Raw genomic sequence first — 16177 nt, 5'->3', positions numbered from 1 at the left:
ACATTTACATGAGTATTCAGACCCTTTACTCAGTACTTTGTTGAAGCACCTATGGCAGCGATTACAGCCTTGAGTCTTCTTAGATAAGACGCTACAAGCTTGGCACACCTGTATTTGGGGAGTTTCTCTCATTCTTCTCTGCAGATGCTCTCAAGCTCTGTCAGGTTGGATGGGAAGTGTCGCTGCACAGCTATTTTCAGGTATCTCCAGAGATGTTAAATCGGGATCTAGTCCAAACTCTAGTTGGTCCACTAAAGGACATTCAGAGACTTTTCCCGAAACCACTCCTGTGTTATCTTGGCTGTGTGCTTAGGGTCATTGTTCTGTTGGAAGGTGAAATTTCGTCCTAGTCTGAGGTCCTGAGCGCTCTGGAGCAGGTTTTCATCAAGGATCTCTCTGTACTTTGCTCCGTTCAGCTTTCCCTCGATTTTGACTAGTCTCTCAGTCATTGCTGCTGAAAAACATTGCCACCACATGATGCTGCCACCACCATGCTTCACCGTAGGGATGGTACCATGTTTCCTGCAGACGTGACGCTTGGCATTCAACCTTCATCACTCCAGTGAATCTTGTTTATCATCGCCTGAGAGTCTTTAGGTGCCTTTTGGCAAACTCCAAGTGGGCTGTCATGTGCCTTTTACTGAGGAGTGGCTTCCGCCTGGCCACTCTACAATAGATGCCTGATTGGTAGAGTGCTGCAGAGATGGTTGTACTTCTGGAATGTTCTCCCATCTCCACAGAGGAACTCTAAAGCTCTGTCAGAGTGACCATCAGGTTCTTGGTCACCTTCCTGACCAAGGCCCTTCTCCCCTGATTGCTCAGTTTGGCTGGGCAGCCAGCTCTAGGAAGAGTCTTGGTGGTTCCAGACATTTTCCAAATAAGAATGATGGAGGCCAATGTGTTTTTGGAGACCTTCAATGTTGTAGATGTCACGTTTTGACCTTAGTTCTGTTATTATATCTTTGTTTTAGTATGGTCAGGGCGTGAGTTGGGTGTGTTGTCTTTGTTCGTTTTTCTATAATTTGGGATTTCTGTGTTCGGCCTAGTATGGTTTTCAATCAGAGGCAGCTGTCAATCGTTGTCCCTGATTGAGAATCATACTTAGGTAGCCTGGGTTTCACTTTTGAGTTGTGGGTGTTTATTTTCTGGGTTTGTGCCACACGGGACTGGTTTGTTTGTTTCACGTTGTTTGTTTTTGTATTTTGTAGTGTTCAGTTTTTCTTATTAAAGCATTGACACTTACCACGCTGCAAATTGGTCCGATCTATCTTACTCCTCATCAGAGGAAGACGACGAACATTACAGTAGAAATGTTTTGGTACCATTCCCCACATCTAGGCCTCACCACAATACTGTCTCGGAGCTCTACGACAATTCCTTCGACCTCATGGCTTGGTTTTTGCGCTGACATGCACTGTCAACTGAGGGACCTTATATAGACAGGTATGTGCCATGCCAAATCATGTCTAATCAATTAAATTTACCACAGGTGGACTCCAATCAAGTTGTAGAAACATCTCAAGGATGATCAATGAAAACAGAATGCACCTGAGCTCAATCTTAAATCTCATAGCAAAGGGTCTGAACACTTATATAAATGAAGTATTTCTATATATAAATTAGCAACATTTTCTAAAAACCTGTTTTGGCTTTGTCATTATGGGGTATTGTGTTTAGATTGATGAGGGATAAAAATGATTTAATACTTTTTAGAACAAGGCTGTAACATAACAAAATGTGGAAAAGTTAAGGGGTCTGAATACTTTCCCGAATGCACTGTCTCACCTAGCTGTCTTAAGATAAATGCACTTACTGTAAGTCACTCTGGATAAGATCATCTGCTAAATGACTAAAATGTAAAATGTAAATATTTTACAAACAGTTTTCATATTATTGTAAAAAAATATATATATAATATTGATGTCTTAAATCATGTCCTTTATTATTTAGTTGAAATGATGTGGAAACAACATTGATTTAACCAGTGTGTTCCCAGTGGGAAGTGATAGGTTTGAAGCAAATACATGTCTGTCATTGATCAACCCCATGCCATGATTAGATAGTGAAAAAACACACACATCTTTCATAATGTCTTTAAACGATAAAAGCTAATTTACCAATATTTCTGAAAACTGATATATAGCATTTTGGAATGAAACTCTTCAAATACAGTGATGGATTGCAAAGTAAATTGACCATCGGCAGGCAGGGAAAAGCTGCAAATAGTTCATTTTCATCTTTACCATCATCACATTCCTATTCATTGTCACTATCACCATAACTCACTCTCCTGATGAGTCGTGGCTGATGGGCACATTGTATAGACCTACTCTATAAACTGAGGTTAACTAGACATAATTTGGCTCTGTGCTTGTCTAACCATTACATCTGCTTCTAATGTTCCACTCAGCATTTTCTAACCACATGAATTAAACTGCATCATTTCCATAAATGTTTTAATTTCCCTATGGGACCTTTAGACAGTGAATTTGCAGTGCCACCATTGTTCTCACTGTCTGTAGTACTGTCTCATACTGTACCACGAAGCATCCGCAACGCTGGCGACATACATCTCTCAAATAAGCTGAGACACAAAGACAAACCTTCGATTTTTTTTACTTTACCGAAAATGTTACCTATTGTACATCTGCAGGCCATAGACAAATCCTTAAACTGGGGGGTGTTGAGACATTTCAACTGTGTTTAAAAGGAAGAATGGGCATAATTTACATATATTGTTTAGAAACAGAAAGGCTGTTGACCAATAGTTTGTGCAACACTTGCATTGACACAGATTCTCCAGACACTGGCATTGCGATAGAGCTGAACAGCTCCAGGTTGCAACACAAATGACTCATCTCGGTCTCTTACAAGTGTACTATGGCTCCTTAGTATGTAGGACACTTCAAATATCACTGGTTGGATAGGCTCACATTGACAATCGCAATCCTTTTAATCAGTGTGTATACCTTTCAAACCCATTGAATCATATTTGATTGAGACAAGAGACAGAACAGCAAAATGCTGCCAACGGTTGTGATCACAGACTAGCTCACGCACGCAAGCATGCACACACGTACGTACACACACAGGCACACACACACCATTCAAAATGTTATCATTAGACATCAGTTACATCAGTCAGGCTACTCTGAGGCAGGTATAGATATGTTTCCCTCTGACTCACTCTGACTCAATAGTATTCACCAGTATACACTGAGACACATCTTCACTTCCCATGTCTGTTTTGTTCTGAGACAGGGCTAGCCTAGCCATGCTGGAATGTCTATGAGGTCATAGACTCACACACAGAAATCATACTCTGTGAGTCACTGTATAATTGCCTGAGGAAATGAGGGAAGAGACAAGAGGATCCCATAATAAATTGACATGGTGTGTTTTTGAATGTATCCACATTGTAATTTTTTAAAATCAATCTCAGCTGCTGACATGATCATTTTTAAGTTCTATCTATTGTTCAGTTGCTTTATCTGGATAGGTTATAGTCCACAATGGATTTTCTCTCCGTGGTCTGAGTAATGGTGATGGTGGTGTTTTGAACAAATAATGCTGTCCCACAATCACACACACACCTAACTGGACCCTGGGAACTGTTTTATAGTAGCCATCCCAAACATTTACTTTTCTTTAGTTAAAAAAATACAGTAGGTACTTCTAGACTAGAGTGTCTGTCATCCTCAACCCATAAAGAGTGGACTTGTTTCCATAGAGCCGCGTTTCCTGGCTACACAACCACATCACTCCGGTCAACTGACGTTTCTTTGTAACGATCGATGGAGCAGCGGAATTAAATTCAGGGTGAGTCGTCAGGCAAGCGTTTCGTTGCACTCACGTCCCTCCCATTCAGTCAACTCTGTACGAGGCGGGCAGTCAAGCGTCTTCATAGCGCAAATCCCCATCACACGTCAGAGACGACATCATTATTTAAGGTTGAATCAAGTAGGGAAGAAAGTTTTGCGACAGACAGTGTTGCCAAGCAGCTCCTAGGTAGTGGACCTAGTTATTTCGACCAGTTTATCGCCCAGTTCTTACGGATATTATTTTTATAGATCAGCAATGCCCCACACCGTGACATTGAATGGACCCTCACCTTGGGGTTTTCGACTGGTCGGTGGAAGGGACTTCAGTACACCGTTAACTATTTCGAGGGTATGTAAATGTATTCCCATGTATTTATTCTCATGTCGAAATAGGATTCCTTTACCCTCATAATGCGTTTGGGCTAATTTCTTTCATCTAGCCTAATTTGGCACCACCGCATAGGGTACTAGGGGGTAACTAGCCCCACCTAAGAACAATGTCTAATTGCTGACACAAAAAAAAGCAACGTTTGGAAAAGAAATTGGTATGTGGTTAGGCAAATAAACTATAAAGGGAAATAAATGGCTACAGTTTACACTTTCTTTGTTTTTTTCATGAAATGTTGTTTTAGAAAAGGGGCATTTAAAAAAAAAAAGAATTTCTAAGTAAAACTGATTAAATTGATTTTAACACACTTGTGTGAAACCCTATGCCATAATCTTCTACCGGGGTAAATCATTGGAATGGAATATAAATAATACCATTAAATGACATTGGAATATAACATTTAATAACAATAACTTAACTCAGTGTTACATTGATGTGGCAACTCTCTTGTGCTCTGCTTATTGCACGATTGTAATTTGTACCTGTAGGTCACAAGTAAAGCTATCCCTAGTAAAATTGGAGCACAACTCATGAGCCCACATCCTGCACTGCTCACACCTTATCCAGTCCCCACTTGTGACTGAAAACAGGGGGAGAGATGCCAATTGAAAAGCTCTCTCTTAAAAATGTAGGTAGCTATCTAGCTATATGACATAAAATACTTTGTAAAATAGCTAAAAGGCTATAAAGTTGCATTAACTGTAAAGTTATCCATCACTAATGGAAACATTTACAACTGAAATTAAGTTGTGTTATCTTTTGTAATGTATTTTACCTCAGACGATCTGGAAATAAGATTGCTAGCTAGTACTCCTAGCATATTATGCTAACTAGCTAGCTGGCTAGCATTTACTGCTAGTGAAGTTGCTAGCTAGCAAGTTAGCATAAACTAGCGCTAACTGGGCTAGTCATTTTCTAAATGACAGTTATAAACAGGGGCTAGTTGGTGTGTGTGTGTGTGTGTGTCTTAAAGCTTTGCTTCTTGTATATTAAAAACAAGTTATAAATCTAACCTCATTGGAATATACAGTGCCTTGCGAAAGTATTCGGCCCCCTTGAACTTTGCGACCTTTTGCCACATTTCAGGCTTCAAACATAAAGATATAAAACTGTATTTTTTTGTGAAGAATCAACAACAAGTGGGACACAATCATGAAGTGGAACGACATTTATTGGATATTTCAAACTTTTTTAACAAATCAAAAACTGAAAAATTGGGCGTGCAAAATTATTCAGCCCCTTTACTTTCAGTGCAGCAAACTCTCTCCAGAAGTTCAGTGAGGATCTCTGAATGATCCAATGTTGACCTAAATGACTAATGATGATAAATACAATCCACCTGTGTGTAATCAAGTCTCCGTATAAATGCACCTGCACTGTGATAGTCTCAGAGGTCCGTTAAAAGCGCAGAGAGCATCATGAAGAACAAGGAACACACCAGGCAGGTCCGAGATACTGTTGTGAAGAAGTTTAAAGCCGGATTTGGATACAAAAAGATTTCCCAAGCTTTAAACATCCCAAGGAGCACTGTGCAAGCGATAATATTGAAATGGAAGGAGTATCAGACCACTGCAAATCTACCAAGACCTGGCCGTCCCTCTAAACTTTCAGCTCATACAAGGAGAAGACTGATCAGAGATGCAGCCAAGAGGCCCATGATCACTCTGGATGAACTGCAGAGATGGGAGCTGAGGTGGGAGACTCTGTCCATAGGACAACAATCAGTCGTATATTGCACAAATCTGGCCTTTATGGAAGAGTGGCAAGAAGAATGCCATTTCTTAAAGATATCCATAAAAAGTGTTGTTTAAAGTTTGCCACAAGCCACCTGGGAGACACACCAAACATGTGAAAGAAGGTGCTCTGGTCAGATGAAACCAAAATTGAACTTTTTGGCAACAATGCAAAACGTTATGTTTGGCATAAAAGCAACACAGCTCATCACCCTGAACACACCATCCCCACTGTCAAACATGGTGGTGGCAGCATCATGGTTTGGGCCTGCTTTTCTTCAGCAGGGACAGGGAAGATGGTTAAAATTGATGGGAAGATGGATGGAGCCAAATACAGGACCATTCTGGAAGAAAACCTGATGGAGTCTGCAAAAGACCTGAGACTGGGACGGAGATTTGTCTTCCAACAAGACAATGATCCAAAACATAAAGCAAAATCTACAATGGAATGGTACAAAAATAAACATATCCAGGTGTTAGAATGGCCAAGTCAAAGTCCAGACCTGAATCCAATCAAGAATCTGTGGAAAGAACTGAAAACTGCTGTTCACAAATGGTCTCCATCCAACCTCACTGAGCTCGAGCTGTTTTGCAAGGAGGAATGGGAAAAAATGTCAGTCTCTCGATGTGCAAAACTGATAGAGACATACCCCAAGTGACTTACAGCTGTAATCGCAGTAAAAGGTGGCGCTACAAAGTATTAACTTAAGGGGGCTGAATAATTTTGCACGCCCAATTTTTCAGTTTTTGATTTGTTAAAAAAGTTTGAAATATCCAATAAATGTCGTTCCACTTCATGATTGTGTCCCACTTGTTGTTGATTCTTCACAAAAAAATACAGTTTTATATCTTTATGTTTGAAGCCTGAAATGTGGCAAAAGGTCGCAAAGTTCAAGGGGGCCGAATACTTTCGCAAGGCACTGTATCTAGTGAACAATGGATAAGCAACAATGGGCGTTACGGATCGAAGCAGTCACTACAGGTGTGATCAAGCCTTACATCAAAGTTTCCTGAAGCTGAATAGAAAGTGCTATGCCGTGACCAGTTATTCAGAAGAAAATCCTCTGTGACTGTCTAATTTAAATAAGTACACTAACCAGTGTGGACCCAAAACAAACACATTCTACACATTTACAAACTATCTATTTCAAGTGTTATTACAACCACGGTGTTCTTTTGTTACTGAAGCTTATACATCTAATAATCTGACAATGATCCACATCATATGGGTAGACACATAATGTAAGTGCAGCAAAACACAACTATCCTTTTTGTAGGATGCAAACCAGTAATATGAATCACAGTTGGTCCATCCTGTTCTGATCTAATGAGATGGATGTAGGATTTTCTACGGCCTTGAATCGAGGTGAAAGTAATACATTTTCCAGATTGACTGACCTTCATACCTTAACATAATGATGGACTGTAATTTCTCTTTGCTTATTTGAGCTGTTCTTGCCATAATATGGACTTGGTATTTTACCAAACAGGGCTATTTTTTCTTTCTTTATTTCACCTTTATTTAACTAGGTAGGCCAGTTGAGAACAAGTTCTTGTTTACAACTGCGACCTGGCCAAGATAAAGCAAAGCAGTGCGACACAAACAACAACACAGAGTTACACATGGAATAAAAAAAAACATACACTCAATTAAACAATAGAAAAAGTCTGTATACAGGGTGTGCAAATCAGGTAAGATAAGGGAGGTAAGGCAATAAATAGGCCATAGTGGCAAAATAATTACAATTTAGCAATTAAACACTGGAGTGATAGATGTGCAGAAGATGAATGTGCAAGTAGAGATACTGGGGAGCAAAAATAAATAAATGATTAACAGTATGGGGATGAGGTAGTTGGTTGGGCTATTTACAGATGAGCTATGTACAGGTGCAGTGATCTGTGAGCTGCTCTGACAGCTGGTGCTAAAAGCTAGTAAGGGAGGTAAGTGTTTTTGCAGTTAGTTCCAGTCATTGGTAGCAGAGAACTGCGGTGATCTGTGAACTGCTCTGACAGCTGATGCTTAAATTTAGTGAGGGAAATATGAGTCTCCCGCTTCAGTGATTTTTGCAATTCGTTCCAGTCATTGGCAGCAGAGAACTGGAAGAAAAAGTGGCCAAATGAAGAATTGGCTTTGAGGGTGACCAGTGACATATACCTGCTGGAGAGCGTTCTTACGGGTGGGTGCTGCTATGTTGACCAGTGAGCTGAGATAAGGTGGGGCTTTACCTAGCAAAGACTTATAGATGACCTGGAGCTAGTGGGTTTGGCGACGAATATGAAGCGAGGGCCAGACAACGAGAGCATACAGGTCGCAGTGGTGGGTAGTATATGGGGCTTTGGTGACAAAACGGATGGCACTGTGATGGACTGCATCTAATTTGCTGAGTAGAGTGTTGGAGGCTATTTTGTAAATGACATCACCGAAGTCAAGGATTGGTAGGATAGACAGTTTTACGAGGGTATGTTTGGCAGCATGAGTGAAGGATGCATTGTTGAAAAATAGGAAGCCGATTCTAGATTTAAGTTTGGATTGGAGATGCTTAATGTGAGTCTGGAAGGAGAGTTTACAGTCTAACCAGACACCTAGGTATTTATAGTTGTCCACATTTTCTAAGTCAGAACCATCCAGTGGAGCGATGCTAGGCGGGCGGGCAGGTGCAGGCAGCGATCGTTGAAGAGCATGCATTTAGTTTTACTTGCATTTAAAAGCAATTGGAGGCCACAGAAGGAGAGTTGTATGGCATTGAAGCTCATTTGGAAGTTTGTTAACACAGTGTCCAAAGAAAAGCCAGAAGTTTACAGAATGGTGTTGTCTGCGTAGAGGTGGATCAGAGAATCACCAGCAGCAAGAGCGACATCATTGATGTGTACAGAGAAAATAGTCGGCCCGAAAATTTTACCCTGTGGCACCCCCATAGAGACCGCCAGAGGTCCGGACAACAGGCCCTTCGATTTGATACATTGAACTCTGTCTGAGAAGCAGTTGGTGAACCAGGCAAGGCAGTCATTTGAGAAACCAAGGCTGCTGAGTTTGCAGATAAGAATGTGGTGGTTGACAGAGTCGAAAGTCTTGGCCAGGTCGATGAATACTGCTGCACAGTATTGTCTCTTATCGATGGGGGTTATGATATCATTTAGGACCTTGAGCGTGGCTGAGGTGCACCCATGACCAGATTGCATAGCGGAGAAGCATAGCGGAGAAGGTACGTTGGGATTCGTAATGGTCAGTGATCTGTTAACTTGGCTTTCGAAGACCTTAGAAAGGCAAGGTAGCATAGATATAAGTCTGTAGCCGTTTGAGCCTAGACTGTCTCCCCTTTGAAGAGGGGGATGACCGCGGCAGCTTTCCAATCTTTGGGGATCTCAGACGATATGAAAGAGAGGTTGAACAGTCCAGTAATAGGGGTTGCAACAATTTCGGCAGATAATTTTAGAAAGAGAGGGTCCAGATTGTCTAGCCCAGCTGATTTGTAGGGGTCCAGATTTTGCAGCTCTTTCAGAACAGCAGCTATCTGGATTTGGGTGAAGGAGAAATGGGGGAGGTTTGGGCTAGTTGCTGTGGAGGGTGCAGGGCTGTTGACTGGGGTAGGGGTAGCCAGGTGGAAAGCATGACCAGCCGTAGAAAAATGCTTATTGATATTCTCAATTATCGTGGATTTATCGGTGATGACAGTGTTTCCTAGCCTCCGTGCAGTGGGCTGATGGGAGGAGGTGCTCTCATTTTCCATGGACTTTACAGTGTCCCAGAGCTTTTTGTAGTTTGTGCTACAGGATACCAATTTCTGTTTGAAAAAGCTAGCCTTTGCTTTCATAACTGCCTGTGTATATTGGTTCCTAAATTCCCTTCTGTATACCACCCCTACCTTGTCACAACACAACTGATTGGCTCAAAAAGGAACTTTTAACAAGGCACACCTGTTAATTGAAATCATTCCAAGGTGTCTACCTCATGAAGCTGGTTGAGAGAATGCCAAGAGCATGCGAAGATGTCATCAAGGCAAAGGGTGGCTTCTTTGAACAATCTCAAATATTAAACACTTTTTTGGTCACTACATGATTCTATGTGGGTTATTTCATAGTTTTGATGTCTTCACTATTATGCTACATACAATGTAGAAAATAGTACAAATAAAGAAAAACCCTTGAATGAGTAGGTGTTCTAAAACATTTGACCTTAGTGTATCTGTTTTTTTTGTCCAATCTGGCAACCCTCATAAAACTCGACATAGCCTTGTATAAAATGCCTTATGAAAGAAATGGTGTAATGTACACTAAAAAGTGAGGACCTTATATTAAAAGCATTTAGAAGAAAATGGTGTAATGTAGGCTCCACGAAAAATTAAATGCTATAATATTATAATTATTTTGGTGACAACCTGGTTGATTAACAATATTGGGCTGTTAACCCATTTGTTTCTTTATATAAATACATGTGGGAGACAAAAAAGGGAGTGTAGAAGACCATTTCACATTGTGCATTGCTCTAATAACTTTCAAAAGATTGTTCCGAAGTTTTTCACCCCCAAAATAATTTTCCTATGAATGAAGTGGCACGAAAATGTGTCTTTTCACACCAATTAAGCCACACAAAAATGCACTAAATCTGTTGAAATACTTTTTGTACATATTTGCACGAATTGAGTGTGAGATTGCGTTGCAACTGTCCACCAGCTCATGCTTCACAATGTATTGAAGTGTGCCAGACTCACCACTTTGTGTCGTTATGGCTGCTGTTTGTTAGCCCAAACACCCACAAAGTCTGAATCTATTAGGTGTTCTGTTCACTTTCCATTTATTATACAATTTGAAGTGGTGAGGCCCTCTCGCATGGGAAAGTAGCCTAGTGTTGAATGAATGAAGTGTAGCGTGCTGCCATGCTTTCATTGTGAATTGTGACCGTTACCACATAGTTCTGCTCTGTCAAGAAGTCCCAAACAAACCTGCTACATTTTTGCTACATGACACAGGACAGACTGTCTATGTTGGCATATCTGTTGTACTTTTTTCAACACCCACATTATGATGAGGCTACTAACAAGACAATAGCTTACTGTGGGGGTCAAATTATATCAATATAATAAGCTTTAATACAGTATAATATCAATTTATAATACTATATAATATATATATATATATATACACATTTTCATAACTCACTAAAAGCTCATCAACAACCTTACTTATATGGGTCAATTTCTAAGGTTCTGAAAGAGTCGGGGGGCCAGGAGGGGACTTGGCAGTAGCCAATAGTCAGTCAGAGGTAAACAGTGCTGGCGTCCTGGAGTGTGCCGGGCGTTGACATTTGTTTTTCATCAGAGATTGTGGTGCTACTGAGGGATTCCAGGTGTTGTCTCAGCTGCAAGCCTCCAGACTCTTTAACTACCACTGCAACCATGGGTGTAATTTTTAGATTCACAAGGGGAGACTGACTCAAGTTCACTTGAAATAGCCTCTTTCATGTTCTAGGCCAGATATTCCCAAATTGGGAATATCTTCACATCAAACCATCCATTTATATTTTCCGACGGGGCTAGACATTTTGGTGAGGTTTTTTTCTCCCCTGAGTAACCTCGTTTCACTGGAAAAAATAAAATGAACCATCTAGTGTTCAGAAAAATAACACAATTGTCACATTCTGACCATAGTTCTTTTGTGTTTTCTTTGTTTTAGTGTTGGTCAGGACGTGAGCTGAGTGGGCATTCTATGTTGTGTGTCTAGTTTTCCCATTTCTATGTTTGGCCTGATATGGTTCTCAATCAGAGGCAGGTGTTAGTCATTGTCTCTGATTGGGAACCATATTTAGGTAGCCTGTTTTGTGTTGGGTTTTTATGGGTGGTTGTTTCCTGTGTCTGTGCCACACGGGACTGTTTTGTTGCCAGTTCATGTTGTTATTCTGTATTTGTGTTCATGTTCAGTTTTTCCCTATTAAAACATGGACACCTACCACGCTGCATATTGGTCCGATCCTTGTTTCACCTCTTCAGTGGAAGAGGAGGAAATCTGCCGTGACAACAATGTCAAATAGAGGTAGGCTCATCAAATAATTAACATCCAATCGCATTAACCGGTACTCGCTTGCTGGAATTCCACTAACGGTCCGTATGTAGCCAAACGTAGCTGCTGCTCATTCCGTTTGCTCCATAATGGATAAATGTAAAAAATTAAAATTAAAAATTAAAGTAAGGCCCACGTCCATAGAGACACATACCAGCTCTACTGGTAGTACTGCTACTACCAGCGATACTGCACCTGTCGATGACACAAGTTGTTCTGCTTCCACGAGCACATCCAATGCTAGCATCAGTAATTCTATGTTTGTTGTTAGCCTCAGCTAGCATGGACACTGACAGTTGTGAATCTGATGCAGCCGAAGAGCTACTGCCCACTTACCCGGGAAAGCACAGAACAACAGACAGGGATGTTGGACCAATGAAGAGGTGCAATTAGGATGAGAACTACATTGATTTGGGGTTTACATATGTTGAGAGTAGTGCCTTTCCACTGTGTTATATGTTCAAAAGTACTATCTCCCAACTCGATGAAACCTTCACTCTTGTGCAGACATTTAGAAACAAAACATGTCAATTTGAAAAATAAGCCACAAGTTTTTTGAGCAAGAATAAAACTTTTCGAGTAGTAAGACATGTATAAAAGCAACAGATACCATTAATAAGAAGGGGGTAGAAGCGTTTTATATGGTGAGCTACCATATAAGGAGCACTTAATTCTTCCTGCTGCTGCGGATATGGCTGGGACAATCCTGGGGGAAAAGGCCAAAAAACTATACTAAACAACACTGTTTCATGACGCATCAGTGACATGGCAGGAGATTTTGAAACAATTACTGCTTCAATACAAGCCAGTGAATTCTATGCGTTACAGCTGGATGACGGACAATGTCAATTGTGATATAGCGAACGCACCTGAGTGAGTTTGGTGTGCAATTACGCAGGTACTTTCCCGAAACGGATGACACAAACAACTGGATTCGTTATCCCTTTCATGTTCTGCCTTCAGTCTACTTACCGATATCTGAACAGGAGAGCCTCATCGATATTGCAAAAACGGTTCTATGAAAATTGAATGGCCACTGACATATTTCTGGATTGGGCTGCTCTCAGAGTATCCTGCCTTGGTAAATAGCTCTGTTAAGACACTGATGCCCTTTGCAACCACGCACTGTATCTGCCCTCACTTGCATGAAAACTCAATCCAGGCACAGACTGTGTGTGGAAAATGATTTAAGACTGAGACTCTCTCCAATACAACCCAACATTGCAGAGTTATGTGCATCCTTTCAAGCACACCCTTCTCATTAACCTGTGGTGAGTTATTCACTATTATCGATGAACAAAAAGTTGTATATGTAAGAAGATGGTAAAATAAAGAGCAAAATGATTGATTATTATTTATTTGTGCCCTGGTCCTATGAGCTCTTTGTCCCTTCCTACGAGATGAGTTGTGACAAAAAAACTCACACTATTCTTATGTTTAATAAATGTATCGTAAAGTGTGTGTGTGGCAGGCTTACAATGATGGCAACAAAACAACATTTGAGAGTGCACTGACCCTGTTGCTAGAGGGGGTACGCAGCTCGCGGTTGAACGTTTGAAGGGGTACGGGACTATAAAAATGTGGGGACTACTGTTCTAGGCCATTGACATCCTTGCTTAGCGTACATTAAAAAGAAATAGCTTTCATGACTTTGTGCAGTGCAAGTGCTGATCATCTGATATCATGCTTGTGGATTTTATTGTACCAAGACATTATTAGACAAGGCTTTCTCAGACAATCTCCCTTTGGCCAGTTAGACCCATACCAAAACCGCATCTCTGGCACTATAAAGTGTCACTGGTGGCATCCCAAATGACACCCTATTCCTTATGTGGTGTACTACTTTTGATCAGGGCCCATAGGGATCTGGTCAAAACTAGTGCACTATGGGAATAGGGTGTGATTTGGGACGTACCCACTGACGAATCACAGAGTGGCAGGTAGCCTAGCGATTAGGAGCATTAGGCCTGATTGGGACAGGATTGTGTCGAGGCACAGTTCGGGGGAATGGTACCAAAAAATGTATGCAGCATTGAAGGTCCCCAAGAACACAGTGGCCTCCATCATTCTTAAATGGAAGATGTTTGGAACCAGCAAGACTTCTCATAGAGATGGCCAACCCACAAAACTGAGCAATCGGGGGAGAAGGGCCTTGGTCAGGGAGGTGACCAAGAACCCGATGGTCACTCTGACAGAGCTCTAGAGTTCCTCTGTAGAGATGGGTGAACCTTCCAGAAGGACAACCATCTCTGTAGCACTCCAACAATCAGGCCTTTATTGTAGAGTTGCCAAACGGTAGTCACTCCTCAGTAAAAGGCACATGACAGCCCACTTGGAGTTTGCCAAAAGGCACCTAAATACTCTCAGACCATGAGAAACAAGATTCTCTGGTCTGATGAAACCAAGATTGAACTCTTTGTCCTGAATGCCAAGCGTCACGTCTGGAGGAAACCTGACACCATCACTACGCTGAAGGATGGTGGTGGCAGCATCATGCTGTGAGGATGTTTTTCAGCATCAGGGACTCGGAGACTAGTCAAGATCGAGGGAAAGATGAACAGAGCAAAGTACAGAGAGATCCTTGATGAAGACTTGCTCCAGAGCGCTCAGGTCTCCAGACTGGGGCGAAGGTTCACCTTCCAACAGGACAATGACCCTAAGCACACAGCCAAGACAACGCAGGAGTGGCTTCAGGACAAGTCTCTGAATATCCTTGAGTGGCCCAGCCAGAGCCCGGACATGAACCCAATCGAACAGCTCTGGAGAGACGTGAAAATTGCTTTGCAGCAATGCTCCCCAACCTGCTCCCCAACCTGACAGAGCTTGAGACGATCTGCAGAGAAGAATGGGAGAAACTCCCCAAATACAGCTGTGCCAAGCTTGTAGCGTCATACCCAAGAAGACTCGAGGCTGTAATCGCTGCCAAAAGTGCTTCAACAAAGTACTGAGTAAAGGGTATGAATACTTATGTAAATGTGATGTTTCAGTTTTTATTACATTTGAATAAAGAAAACAAGTGTTTTTTCTTTGTCATTGTGGAGTATTGTGTGTAGATTGATGGGGAAACAATTTTAGAATAAGGCTGTAACGTATCAATATGTGGAAAAATCAAACGATCTGAATAAATTCAGAAGGCACTGTATAAACCACAGTAGTTGCAGAGGGTCAAAGATCATATCCCCCAAGACATGCTGACCTCTAAACATTACAATAACAGGGGAGGTTAGCAGGTCTTGGGGGTATGATCTTTGACCCTCTGTAACTTTCTCACTCTACATTATTCACAATTTATTCTGGATTGTCCATAATTATGGTAGCATCCGCATGAATGTAGAAGTGTTTAGAAACATTCTGTTCTTATTTACAATAAAACTTACTCCAAAATGACACAATACATTTTTTTACCATTCATTTCTATTGGGCACAAAATAATCTGAAACACAACTAAAACCAACTGGAAGTGCACTCAAGTTTATAGAGTCACAGGCTTGTAGTCATTGCGTGTTAGGGATATGGGACCAAACCGACACTTATGACTACTTTAGTTATAAGAATCTTTAGGGGTTTCAATCATTTTGACCCTTACCCTTTTTTGATTAAAAAAGTATTACTTTATATATTTTTCTGAGCAATTTAATTAGTATAAAATAATATAATTTGTTTTTTTGGCATATAGCTCAGTATTTGAATAATTTATTTTATAGTCATTATTGCTCATCTTTATTAAGGTTGTAAATCATTTCAATCCAGGTCCTCAGCAGCCCTCTATTTTACACAGCCCTCTATTTCTCGTATGTCAGAGTTAATGATCTAGAACGCCTGCATTCTTAAACAATGAAATACTGGGTCCCAGTACACCATCCTGATTGCAATAGCTGGTTTGTAAGTGCTAATTAGGCTTGAGATGTGAGTGGGAAGTCCGTAGGACTCATGCATCTAAATTGCCAACCAAGGGAGCCAGCCAGATCTCTGATGTAATTGTCAAAGCATTTTGAAGGGATGTGCAGAAAATATCAGTTAGGGGATAAAATCTTGTTAAATCAATGTCAATTCAACTCCCATGCAAGAGGTGACATAAGTCAAGACCAGCTAATGGTCCTAATTCATAAACAGAATTCCTCTTGGACAGTAGTTCACAACGCCATGTCATGTAAAATAAAAAACTAAAATGTGTTTGTCGT

At 41.0% G+C, this 16177-nt stretch overlaps 1 protein-coding gene across 1 annotated transcript in view; it reads left to right on the top strand.

The window, feature by feature from the left end:
• Positions 1–3870: 3870 nt before the first annotated feature.
• LOC109892960 (PDZ and LIM domain protein 4-like) overlaps positions 3871–16177 on the top strand; it is a 61299-nt gene continuing 48992 nt past the window's right edge. The window contains exon 1 of the mRNA XM_020485886.2: positions 3871–4170. Within this exon, the coding sequence (XP_020341475.1) occupies positions 4078–4170 (93 nt within the window). The 5' untranslated portion in view covers positions 3871–4077. The remainder of the gene's footprint in view (positions 4171–16177) is intronic.

The sequence above is a fragment of the Oncorhynchus kisutch genome, linkage group LG6 (assembly GCF_002021735.2).
Source record: "Oncorhynchus kisutch isolate 150728-3 linkage group LG6, Okis_V2, whole genome shotgun sequence".
Lineage (NCBI taxonomy): Eukaryota > Metazoa > Chordata > Actinopteri > Salmoniformes > Salmonidae > Oncorhynchus > Oncorhynchus kisutch.
The sequence above is the reverse complement of the archived record's forward strand: the minus strand, read 5'-3'. Positions and strand labels throughout refer to the sequence as shown.